Below are 13,780 nucleotides of genomic sequence, written 5' to 3'. Positions count from 1 at the left end.
GGTACTGTATATAAAAAGTGATCACATGAACATGTAAAAAAGGACAGTAGGTAGAGCTTAAGTAAGTGTTAAAACGCTTAACCCTTGATTAAGCGCTACCTACTGCGCTTTTTTACATGTTCATGTGATCACTATATGTCCATGCACAAGTATAGGCGTTTACGGATGTATTAGAAGAGGAACATTTACAGGCTGAGAAATAAACTCATCACCAGCATGTTCAAGAAAGGAACTTTAGAGCAGAAAAAACAATATACAATACACACATAAACACTAGAAGCGTTTAGGCATCTTCATGCCAGAATAAATTATTTATTCTTCTCAATAGAGTTCATTAACACCAAACATGCACATAAACATGCCAAAATGTGTATGCAAAACCTGGCTTTAGGTGTGTATTTTAAGCTGCTTTTTTATACCAGCAGTAAAAGGTGTTCAGAGAAAATATTCAAACACCCAGCATGTATAAGCCCTACAGTGGCGAAAATAATATTTCATCCCCTGTAGTTTTTGTAAGTTTGCCCACTTACAAAGTAATGAAGGGTCTATAATTTTTATCATAGGTGTATTTTCAATGATAGAGACAGAATATCAACAAAAAATCTAGAAAAAAAAAACCACATGATACAAATGTTATAAATTGAGTTGCAGTTCAGTGAGTAAAATAAAGTATTTGATCCCCTACCAACCATCAATAATTCTGGCTCCCACAGACTGGCTACAGTATGTGCTCATGTGGCACACAGATTAGTCCTGCAAATTTAGGAAGGTGATCCTAATGACAACTTGTTATGTGTATAAAAGACACCTGTCTACAGAATCGCTTTCTTCCATTCAAACCCTCCATCGTGAGCAAAACCAAAGAGCTGTCAAAGGACATCAGGGACAAGACCGTAGACCTGCACAAGACAGTAATGGGCTACAAGACCATCAGCAAGAAGCTTGTGAGAAGGAGCAATTATTTGCAAATGGAAGAAATATGAAATAATCATCAATCGGTCTGGAGCTCCATGCAAGATTTCGCCTCATGGGGTAATGATGATCATGAGAAAAGTGGGTGATCAGCCTACATGGGAGGAGCTTGTGAATGATCTCAAGGCAACTGGGACCACAGTCAACGAACAAAACATTGGTAACACATTACGTCACCATGGATTAAAGTCCTGCAGCGCCCTCAAGTGCAAGGACCCCTCCTCAAGAAGGCACATGTACAGGCACGTCTGAAATTTGCCAATGAACATCTAAATGATTCAGCGAAGAATTGGGAGAAAGTGCTGTGGTCAGATGAGACCAAAATTAAGCTCTTTGGCATTAACTTGACTTGCCGTGTTTGGAGGAAGAATGCTGACTATGACCCCAAGAACACCATCCCTACAGTCAAGTACAGAAGTGGAAACATGATGCTTTGGGGCTGTTTCTCTGCTAAAGGTACAGGCCAACTTTGCCGCATTGAGGGGCCAATGGACGACGTCATGTTATGTAAAATCTTGGATGAGAACCTTCTTCCCTCAGCCAGAACACTGAACATGGGTCGTGGATGGGTTTTCCAGCATGACAATGACCCAAAACATACTGCCAAGACAACAAAGAAGTGGCTCAAGAAGATGCACAATAAGGTGCATAATAAGGTCAGACCTTAATCCTATAGAAAATTTATGGAAGGAGCTAAAATTTTGAGTTGCCAAGCGACAGCCAAGAAACCTTAAAGACTTAGAGGAGATCTGTAAAGAAGAGTAGACCAAAATCTCTGAGATGTGTACATACCTGGTAACCCACTACAAGAAGCGTCTTACCTCTGTGCTTGCCAACAAGGGTTTCTCCACCAAGTACTAAGTCATGTTTTGCTTGGGGATCAAATACTGAACTGCGACTCAATTTATAACATCTGTATCGTGTTTTTTTCTGGATTTTTGGTTGATATTCTGTCTCTCGTTTAAAATACACCTATGATAAAAATGATAGACCCTTCATTTCTTTGTAAGTGGGCAAACTTACAAAATCTGCAGGGGATCAAATAATTATTTTGGCCACTATATATATAACAAAGGGTGTTCATTTCTGATTTCCCTACATGGCTTAATTAGCAAAATTGAGAGTTTAAACTTTAGCAACATTTCTTCATTGGCAAAAAGTGACAATTTTTTTGTGAAATCGTTTCAGCCTCAATCGCTCTGCTCCTACCTACTCAATTCTGTTTCAGCTCAACAGCTGTGCATAGCCTTTAGAATTCCGGTACTCCTGCAAAACACCTTGCTACCAACTGGCTGGATGTGATAAATATTAAATATTTCCATGCAATATTTAATATTTACCCAATAAAATAGAAATTTTAAAAATATATTTTTTGGCTTATACCTAATAAAAAATTTACAAAAGGACTATATATTCTCTTTAAACTAAGTTGCACTCAGTGGCACAGGCTGTAACATTGTATGTCAAAGTTATAATTTACAGTATATATCCGGTTCCTTCAGCCATGTTCTCATAAAATGTAAAATCTCACTCCAGTGTACTACTATCTAAAGTGGAAATACAGCTGCCTGACTGCAAAGCATTCCTGGAAATTGCATTGAAACACCAACAGGTAGTAATTATCATATCCAAATATAGAAATGAATTCCGGGAACATTAATTATTTTGTACTATTTATGCAATCAGATGAACTACACCTGTTTCTGATATGCAGTTTTGGATGCTCTTCATATAAATTAATTTATGTAATAATAACCTGTGCAGTTCTTAGGAGGTTCCTAAAATAAATGCCTCATTCTTGGGTAATTATACATCCAGCTAATCTCACCTAGTGACACCCAACATAATTCCTGCAACAATAATCTGTTACATCGAGGTAACTAGCACGTAATGTGTTCTAATCAGTGGTGGCACATCCATACGGGGCACAGGGGCGCCCCCTCCCTAATCCATGTGCTTGGCCCCTAATTTACATGCAGGGCGCCAGACGCATGGTTTCCAATGGGAATTTTTTTTTTTTAGAAGCACGTGATTAGAGTCTGAGGCTCTATTTGGCTTCAAAAAAGGGTTGGCTCGGGGCGCACCCACTTGTGTGACAATAGCGAATTAATAGACTTGACTAGCCAAGAGGAAACGCAATCCTATTGGCCACCGAGGCAGGAGGGGGGAGACACAGGCCACGCCACTGTGAAGCCAAGGAAGGAGAAAATGCAGAGGCCTGCCGCCAGGGCCGTCTTTAAGGCAGGGCAAAAGGGGCAGCTGCCCTGGGCCCTGTCATTGTTGTGGAGCCCAAAGCAGCTGCCTCATACTTGCCAACTATCCCAGTTTAAATTCCCTTGTCCTTTGAAGTTTTAGTCCTGTGCTGTGTCCCGATATCTCAGTGTGAATTGCTGGTACTAATGCTGCCCAGCTCTGCCCTATTGTTGTGTACAGATGACTCACCTGCAGACCCTGTGTTTACATGTAAATAACCAGCATTCATATGTAAATAGCGGCGGCATTACTAAGTAAAAAGCTGCGGCCAGCGGCATTGATATATAAATAAAGGCAGCATTCATATGTATATCATGTTCCCCTGCAGTGAGGAGATGATGTGCTGTAACCTCTAGCAACCAATCAGTGAGCAGTACTACTGTACAGTAATCTTTAGCAACCGATTAATAAGCAGAAATCATTTGCTGTAACCTCTAGCAACTAATCAGTGAGCCGCAATGTGTGCTGTAACCTCTAGCAACCAGTCAGTAAGCAGTAATGATATGCTGTAACCTGCTGCCAACCAATCGCAATTGCTGCGTGATCTGATACAGTAACTGATTTTAAGTCTAGCTGCTATTTATTGTTTGTCTCAGAGCATGTGGAGAGTGAAATTGCATGGGTAGGGGCCCAAGAAATTTTTTTGCCCGGGGTCCCCTTCCCGCCGACCGTACGCAGATATGCGTACTCGGCTTTCCGGGGTTATACCGGGATGATGCCTGCAGCTGCAGGCATCATCCCGGTACCGTTGTTTACAGCGGGCGATCGGCTACCCGTGTATAACAACCGATGCGGCTAAAAGCCGCTCGGTTGTTATACCGGAGGAGCGGGAGGGGACATCCCCCCCTCCCGCCGCCTCCCGTGCGATCGGGAGGCCCGGTGTCCATTCGGCTTTCTTCGGCGGCTGGGGGCGGGCTGGAACGAAGCTGTGAGCGGCTTCGTTCCAGCCTTCTCGTTGTAAACGCGGAAGCGACGTCATGACGTCACTTCCCGTTTACTCGGCTGCCAATGGCGCCGAATTTAAAAAAGTACACAGTATTCAGAATCGCCGTTTTCGGCGATCTGAATACTTTGAAGTGTAAAGGAGAGATGGGGGGTCTTTTAGACCCCCCATCCCTCCATAAAGAGTACCTGTCACCACCTATTACTGTCACAAGGGATGTTTACATTCCTTGTGACAGCAATAAAAGTAAAAAAAAAAAATAAAATTTTTTAAACACAATTTATAAAGTAAAAAAATAAATAAAATAAATAAAAAAATAAAAAATTTTTTTTTAAAGTGCCCCTGTCCCCGCGAGCTCGCGCAGCGAAGAAAACGCATACGGAAGTCGTGCCCGCATATGTAAACGGTGTTCAAACCACACATGTGAGGTATCGCCGCGATCGTCAGAGCGAGAGCAATAATTCTAGCCCTAGACCTCTTCTGTAGCTCAAACCTGGTAACCGTAAAAATTTTTTAAAGCGTCGCCTATGGAAATTCATAGGTACCGTAGTTTGTCGCCATTCCACGAGTGCGTGCAATTATAAAGGGTGACATGTTTGGTATCTATTTACTCGGCGTAACATCATCTTTCACATTATACAAAAAAATTGGGGTAACTTTACTGTTTGGATTTTTTAAAATTCATGAAAGTGTCACTTTTCCAAAAATTTGCGTTTAAAACACCACTGCACAAATACCGTGTGATAAAAAATATTGCAACAATCGCCATTTTATTCTCTAGATTCTCTGCTAAAAAAATATATATAATGTTTGGGAACTCTAAGTAATTTTCTAGCAAAAAATACGGATTTTAACTTGTAAACACCAAATTTCAAAAATAGGCTTAGTCATGAAAGGGTTCCCGCTGACCGTACGCAGATATGCGTACTCGGCTTTCCGGGGTTATACCGGGATGATGCCCGCAGCTGCAGGCATCATCCTGGTACCGTTGTTTAGAGCGGGCGATCGGCTACCCGAGTATAACAACCGATGCGGCTAAAAGCCGCTCGGCTGTTATACCGGAGGAGCGGGAGGGGACATCCCCCCCCCTCCCGCCACCTCCCGCCGCTCTTACCGGGCCTCCCGTGCGACCGGGAGGCCCAGTATCCAATCAGTTGTCTCCGGCGGCTGTGGGCGGGCTGGAACGAAGCCGTGGGCGGCTTCGTTCCAGCCTTCTCAATGTAAACGCGGAAGCGACGTCATGACGTCACTTCCCGTTTACTCGGCTGCCAATGGCGTCGAATTTAAAAACATATACAGTATTCAGAATCGCCGTTTTCGGCGATCTGAATACTTTGAAGTGCAGAGGAGGGATCGGAGGTCTTTTAGACCCCCGATCCCTCCATAAAGAGTACATGTCACCACCTATTACTGTCACAAGGGATGTTTACATTCCTTGTGACAGCAATAAAAGTAAAAAAAAAAAACATTTTTTTTTAAAAACACAATTTATAAATCTAAAAATAAATAAAATAAATAAAAAAAATTAAAAAAAAAATTTTTAAAGCGCCCCCGTCCCCGCAAGCTCGTGCAGCGAAGAAAACGCATACGGAAGTCGCGCCCGCATATGTAAACGGTGTTCAAATCACACATGTGAGGTATCGCCGCGATCGTCAGAGCGAGAGCAATAATTCTAGCACTAGACCTCCTCTGTAACTCTGACCTGGTAACCGTAAAAAAAATTTAAAGCGTCGCCTATGGAAATTCATAGCTACCATAGTTTGTCGCAATTCCACGAGTGCATGCAATTATAAAGCGTGACATGTTTGGTATCTATTTACTCGGCATAACATCATCTTTCACATTATACAAAAAAATTCTGGTAACTTTACTGTTTGGATTTTTTAAAATTCATGGAAGTGTCCCTTTTCCAAAAATTTGCGTTTAAAACACCGCTGCAAAAATACCGTGTGATATAAAATATTGCAACAATCTTCATTTTATTCTCTAGATTCTCTGCTAAAAAAATATATATAATGTTTGGGGGTTCTAAGTAATTTCTAGCAAAAAATACGGATTTTAACTTGTAAACACCAAATTTCAAAAATGGGCTTAGTCATGAAAGGGTTAAAGGCGGCCCTGCCCGCCGCCCAGAGGAAGCCTGCGACCTAGATGGGGTAAGCACGGGAATCGACCAACCGCCGGGGGGGTGGTTGTTTGGGGGCAGATCTCTCCCCCCAAAAAAATATACCACCAGGCTTCACTAGTTCTAATCCTGCCTCTCAAATTATACTATGGCTTGTGATAATATTGCTTGAGGGGCCACTTTAGCATGCCTTTTTACTTATCAAGTTGATTAATCAGAATATTTTCTTTTATTCATACAAGATATATGAGGGCTGTGCCAAAAGTAATGAAAAGTGGAGATAACTGTTTTTTATTAACTTATACGGGTTGTTTAGATTTCACATGTTGGTAGAGTAGCTCTTCCTCTATAGTAACTACTCTTCTTTTTCATTGCAGGTAAATAATTGATTTCAAGCAGAAACAACATGCTATTATTGAGTTCTTCATAAAGGAGGGGTTCAGGCTGTCTGACATCCACAGAAGGCCACAGAATGTTTACTGGTATGACACCACTGACAAGAGTCTCCAATGACAAGACATTACTCTAGCTAAGTGTGCCACCTCCGTAAAGATTCTGTAGCCTTCTGTGGATGTCAGACAGCCTCAACCCTTCTATCAAGAACACAATGATGGCACATTGCTTCTGTTTGGAGAATCCATTATTTACCTGCAATGAAGAAGAAGAATAGTTACTATAGAGGAAGAGTTACTTTAATTTAGGTGACTTTGACAAGTGCCCAATTGTAATGCCTAGATGACTAGGTCAAAGCTACTCCAAAACTGCAGCTTTTGTGGGAAGTTCCCACTCTGCACTGGCCAGGACCTACCATATGCGTTCCAAGGAAGGAAAACCAGTGAAAGTGGTGACAGGGTCATGGGTGGGCAAGGCTCATTGATGGAAATTTGGAGTAAAGATTGGTCTGTGTAGTCCAGTCCAATAGAAGAGATACTATTGGCTGGCTCTGATACAAAGGAAACAGAACACACAGTGCATCACGGTTTGTTGTATATGGGGATGGATAGCTGCAAACCTGTCAGGGTGCTCATGCTGACCTGTGTCCAGAACCAAAACTGCCTACGATGAGCACAGGAGCATCAGAACTGGACCATGGAGCAATGGAAGGAGGTGGCCTGGTCTGATAAATTCCAGAATGGTGTTAGGAACTCATCAACAAGTTTGAGGTTTTAACTTGGCCTCCAAATTTTGCAGGTTTTAACAATTGAGCATCTGTGGGATGGGCTAGAAAAACAAGTCTGGTCTATGGAGGCCCCACCTCCTGACTTACAGGACGTAAAGTATCTGCTTCTGATGGCTTGGTACATTCATAGGTCTATTGGATGCCATCCCTCAACAGGTTATGGTGTATGATCATAATGTTATAGCTGATTGGTGTATAAACAGCATATAGCATTTTACTTGGCCTTTGCAACACAGAAGGTAATAGCAAAAAAAAATCAGATTGCTTGTGCATATTTATATCTTTGCTAAGTTATAAGATAAGCTTTGGACATTTTGTTATTATGATACTGTATCTAAAGCTTTATCTGATTGTGATTTTATGTGAGTTGCCATAATATGAAAACAACGTCAGTTTTTTTTTTTTGCATGTTCATTGTGGCACTGCGAGTGCCAAGAGCTTCTTTCTTTTGCATAGAGTAAGGGAGGGGGTTATAACTTCTGTCGGATTTGTTTGCCATCTGTGTCTCATAGGGGAGATTTCCCTTCACTTCCTGTCCTATAGCCAAAACAGGAAGTAAGAGGAGATACCTCCAAAGTGAGGGAATCCTGGGGAGTCACCAGCATTCCCAGAACTAGTTCTTCCATTGGAATATATCCCCTCTATTACTGCTCTGGTATCAACCCAAAATCGATGATCGTGGTAAACAGGACTAAAGAGGATGAATATCCCAAATGGGGGTACAGAAAGCAATGAAACCAGACAGGTGTTCTAATCCCTCTCCACTCAAGGCAAAACTTTTCTATTTAGTTTTGGATAAAGTTAAAAAAATAATCTTGTAACTTTTTATACCGGTGCTTATTATATAAAAAAGACAAATGGTTCCCAAAGCACCAGGCGTTGCGTAAAAGACAGCTAAGATGAAGTAGCACATTTTCAGACATAGATGTCTCTCATTGAAACTTTGTGCGGAGCAGTAATTTCTCTGACTCCTGTAGTTATATGTGCGTTTTTCACCTTGATCTGTCACTGTACACAGGCTTTTTTTCAATATTCAATAGGTAGAGAGCGCAGCAACCCTAGAGCGACACCTTCTGGATAGATAAAAGACAAGATAATATTCATATGCAATATTCAAGGTTTTCCTTAAAAAAAAAAAAAAAAGATATAGAGTACTGTACAGGACATCAGTGGTATCCTTTACTGCAGGTATATTGCACCAGTATTTGAGTTGTGGTCCCTTTAGGGGACAGTTTAGAGACTGAGCTGAGTACTCAGGGATTGTTCACCCATGCAGGGTGAGGGGTTCCAGGGTGATCTGTTTAAAAGAGGACTGATTGTCAACGCTCTCTTAGTTGATACCTTATTATGGACCCGGCATTTTGGAGGTTCAAAGAGATTTGGGTGGGAAGAACCTCCAAACTCTTACTACCAGGACACTGGTCCCGATAAGGTTAAGCCCCAGGCAAGGAGGCAGCAGAGGGAAATCAGCACCTGTGTCAGGGAAGTAGACTGGAGGGAGAGGCTCACAAGCTGAGTAAAGCGTGAGCTCTCAGACAAGCTGAGATGCTGGTTGCTGACTCCTTCTTGTGGCCTGTCTGACACCCTTACCATAGAGGAACCCAACCCCAGTATGAGGCCAAAAAGATTGGTGGTGAGCAAGTTGTATAATTTTGTGGTACCAGGACTTTGGACTGTTGATTGGTTATGGCAGAAGTAAGCTATTGTTTACTTTTACCAAACCGGTGCTAGCTGTTATTCCCGAGCTACTTCAGATCAATAATATATTTTATATTATATATATATATATATAATATTTCTATATACACACTATATTGTCAAAAGTATTGTGACACCTGCCTTTACACGCACAAACATTTGAGAACATCTGTCTGTACAAATTATTGGACTGGATTACATCATCCAACATAAAACCAGTAGGCAATAATCACCACTTTATGTCAACATGTCCCGTACCTTGAGTGGTGAGAAATACCAGCAAAGTGGTAGAGTCCAATATATTCTGTTAAAATGTTTTCCTGTTGTGTTTCAGTGTCCCACAGCTTGCATAAAATTTAAAACCATCAAAGAGAGTTTGTTCCCAAGGGCAAGTACATAAAAAAAGTAAAACTGTTGCTTGCTTCTAGGGGTTGGGAAGCCAACATAGAGAACAGAAGCCTTTTTTTGGCACTAGTGTAACAACTGCTTCTCCAAAAACTAAGACGACTGCAAAAACTACTGCGGAGTGAGCAAGCTCTTGCCCCGGCACTTGTGAAGAGTGTTGCATAGATTGATTACATTGCAGGAAATAAAGGTGCAACCTACCTAGCTAGGGTTATGTGAATAACTAGACCATCTGAACAGAATTAATCATTCTTTGGCAGATATGGTTTAGGTATGAGTATTTAAATGGTTAGCTGATTGCCTTTCTAGGAAACCTGATTGGGGTCCTAATCAAATCATTGGCCTAGGCCCACTAATGTGATAAAGGGTTCCTTAATATCTGATTACACTGTTGCAGTTCAACTGGTTGTAGGTATGGTTTTCTTACTTTCATTAATTCCTCTTCATATTTTGCATTTTTACAGATGTCTGCAACTGTGAACCCCCTTGCCAATATCAGTACCAACATCACTGGTGAAGATGCGGACACGCTAAATCCTTACATCACAAAATGGAGCATTGCTCTCCTAACCATCATCCTGACTTTGGCCACCTTTGGAAACTCGCTGGTTCTTTTCACTCTTCTTAGGCGGCGGAAGCACAATGCCCTCATGCACACCTTCATGATCCATCTCTGCCTGGCAGACTTGGTGGTGGCATTTTTCCAGGTTTTACCACAACTTATCTGGGACATCATTGACCGATTTCCAGGTCCAGATTTCCTGTGCCGTTCAGTAAGATATCTTCAGGTTGTTGGGATGTTCGTATCTTCTTACATGATTGTGGCCATGACCTTTGATAGGCATCAAGCTATTTGTCGACCTATGATGACATTTAAAAAGGGTTCAGCTCGGTGGAATATCCCTGTCTGCTTGGCATGGGGGGCATCTGCAGTTCTTGGCCTTCCACAGATTTTTATTTTCTCAAGAACAGAGGTTCATCCAGGAGTCTATGACTGCTGGGCAAATTTTGTGCAGCCATGGGGTCCCAAAGCTTATGTGACGTGGATAACTTTGGCTGTCCTCATCCTGCCAGCCTTGTTTATCACCACATGCCAAGTCCTTATTTTTAGAGAAATCCACCACAGTATGCACTTGGGGACAGAGCGGTCGCCGGGGTCAAGACGAAAAGGAAAACTGGTTAGTGGGACAAATGGAGTGCCGCCAATTTCAGATTCCGGCGTGACAAAGGCCATGTCCAAGACGGTGCGAATGACCTTGGCCATTGTACTCATTTACGTGATATGTTGGGCTCCATTCTTTATTGCTCAGCTGTGGAATGTCTGGAATGACGGTGCAAATGGTAAGGTATTATTTTATCTTATTCTATTTATTTATTTATTTATTACGGGTACTTATTTAGTGCCATCAATTTACGCAGCACTTTACATGTACATTCACATCAGTCCCTGCCTTCAAGGAGCTTACAATCTAATGTCCATAACTCACATTCATACATACACGAACTAGGGCCAATTTAGACAGGAGCCAATCAACCTACCAACCTACCAGCATGTTTTTGCAGTGTGGGAGGAAACTGTAGTACTCGGAGGAAACCCACGCAGGCACAGGGAGAACATGCAAACTCTGTGTGGGTAGTGCCGTCTGTACTTATACTTGCTGAAGACACAGAGTAATCAGAAAACCTATTACATATTGTGATACTGTGCCTTTCATCAGGTACAGTCCAGCGAGAGATCTAAGTTTTTAGGGCTTTTGGCCCACTTTTAATTTAAAAGAACATAAAGCTAAAAAAAAAAAAAAAAAAAAAACGCTTGCAAGGAAACCTTTACAGGGGTTTTCAACATAAATTGTCCAGCTTTCTGGCTATTTAGACTTTATAGTCCCTGAGCCTGTCTCTGCACAGACTCACAATGCTTTCTCAGTGAGCTTTTTCAAATACAAAATGCCAATCTGGGCTGCACAGGCTCCTGCCTAATGACACACTGTCTCTCCACTTAGGAGACGATCTAGTTAGAGGGCTTCTCCTTGAGGCTAGCACAGACACTCTTCCAGAGAACGCTCACCCACCCATATGCTGCTCCTGCAGCAGCTTGTCTTCAGAGGAACCCTGAATCATAGCCAGCCCCTTGATTGTGAAGGCTGTGCACACCTGCACAGTCAGGCTGCTGGTCTCCTCAAATATGAACACAGAGTTAGAGGCTTCATCCCTCCGGACTTCAGAACCCATACAGCAGGGATATGCAATTAGTGGCCCTCCAGCTGTTGCAAAACTACAAGTCCCATCATGCCTCTGCCTCAGGGTGTCATGGCTGTGGCTGTCAGAGTCTTGCTATGCCTCATGGGACTTGTAGTTCTGCAACAGCTGGAGGTCCGCTAATTGCATATCCCTGCCATACAGGCATTATCAGTCCTAGAGAACACTGCAACACCAGATTTCCCCACTCAGAATAACTGTTCTGGAGCCCCTCAACCTACAGTACATCAGTAAGAACCCTGTGTAACATATACTCCTTTTTCTACCATGGCAGGGCACAGCAGTGTCACTATATACAGTATCTCACAAAAGTGAGTATACTTCTCACATTTTTGTAAATATTTAATTATAGCTTTTAATGTGACAACCCTGAAGAAATTATACTTTGCTCTCCTATAAAGTAGTGAGTGTACAGCTTGTATAACAGTGTAAATTTGCTGTCCCCTCAAAATAACTCAACACACAGCCATAAATGTCTAAACTGCAACAAAACTGCTGGCAACAAAATTAAGTTTACCCCTAAGTGAAAATGTCCAAATTGGGCCCAATTAGCCATTTTTCCTCCCCGGTGTCATGTGACGCATTAGTGTTACAACATCTCAAGTGTGAACGGGGAGCAGGCGTGTTAAATTTGGTGTTATTGCTCTCCCTCTCATACTGGTCACTGGAAGTTCAACACGGCACCTCATGGCAAAGAATTTTATGAGGATCTGAAAAAAAAATTGTTGCTCCACATAAAGATGGCCTAGGCTATAAGAAGATTGCCAAGACCCTGAAACTGAGCTGCAGAAGGAAGCCTCTTCTAAAGATGATGCACAAGAGAGCCCGCAAACAGTTTGCTGAAGACAAGCAGACTAAGGACATGGATCACTGGAACCATGTCCTGTGGTCTGATGAGAACAAGATAAACTTGTTTGGTTCAGATGGTGTCAAGCGTGTGTGGTGGCAACCAGGTGAGGAGTACAAAGACAAGTGTGTCTTGCCTAGAGTTGCCCCTCATCCCTTTAAACCCGAACACATATTAATTACACAGGTTCTGTGGCTGATTAAGGTGGTAATTAAACTCACTTAGTGCCTTACCTGCATTCAATTAGCCACAGAACCTGTGTAATTCATATGTGTTCAGGTTTAAAGGGATGAGGTGGCAACTCTAGTCTTGCCTACAGTCAAGCATGGCGGTGGGAGTGTTATGGTCCGGGGCTGCATGAGTGCAGTTGGCACTGGAAAACTACAATTCATTAAGGGAACCATGAATGCCAACATGTACTGTGACATACTGAAGCAAAGCATGTTCCCCTCCCTCTGCAGACTGGGCCGCAGGGCAGTATTCCAACATGATAACGACCCCAAAAATACCTCAAAGACAACCACTGCCTTGCTAAAGAAGATGAGGGTAAAGTTGATGGGCTGGAAAAGTATGCCTCCAGATCTAAACCCTATTGAGCATCTGAGGGGCATCCTCCAATGGAAGGTGGAGGAGCGCAAGGTCTCTAACAGCCACCAGCTCCGTGATGTTGTCATGGAGGAGTGGAAGAGGACTCCAGTGGCAACCTGTGAAGCTCTGGTGAACTCCATGCCCAAGGGGGTTAAGGCAGTGCTGGAAAATAATGGGGGCCACAAAAAAAAAATAACCCTTTGGGCCCAATTTGTACATTTTCACTTAAGGGTGTACTAACTTTTGTCGCCATCGGTTTAGACATTAATAGGTGTGTTGAGTTATTTTGTGGGGACAGCAAATTTACACTGTTATACACACATATACATGTATAACACTGTTATACATTTCTTAAGTGCTGTCACATGAAAAGATATAAAATATTTACAGATGTGTGAGGGGTGTACTCACTTTTGTGAGATACTGTGTGTGTGTAGATAGATAGATAGATAGATAGATAGATAGATAGATAGATAGATAGATAGATAGATAGATAGATAGATAGATAGATAG

General features: G+C 42.2%; 1 protein-coding gene across 4 annotated transcripts in view; it reads left to right on the top strand.

The window, feature by feature from the left end:
• Window positions 1–13,780, top strand: part of AVPR2 (arginine vasopressin receptor 2) — a 218,021-nt gene that overhangs the window by 188,034 nt on the left and 16,207 nt on the right. For all 4 annotated transcript variants that reach the window (XM_073600296.1, XM_073600295.1, XM_073600297.1 and 1 more), the window contains one exon: window positions 10,041–10,917. In XM_073600296.1, the coding sequence (XP_073456397.1) occupies window positions 10,041–10,917 (877 nt within the window). The remainder of the gene's footprint in view (window positions 1–10,040; window positions 10,918–13,780) is intronic.

This window comes from Aquarana catesbeiana, linkage group LG09, assembly GCF_042186555.1.
Source record: "Aquarana catesbeiana isolate 2022-GZ linkage group LG09, ASM4218655v1, whole genome shotgun sequence".
NCBI lineage: Eukaryota > Metazoa > Chordata > Amphibia > Anura > Ranidae > Aquarana > Aquarana catesbeiana.
This window is presented reverse-complemented; position numbering and strand designations above follow the sequence as displayed.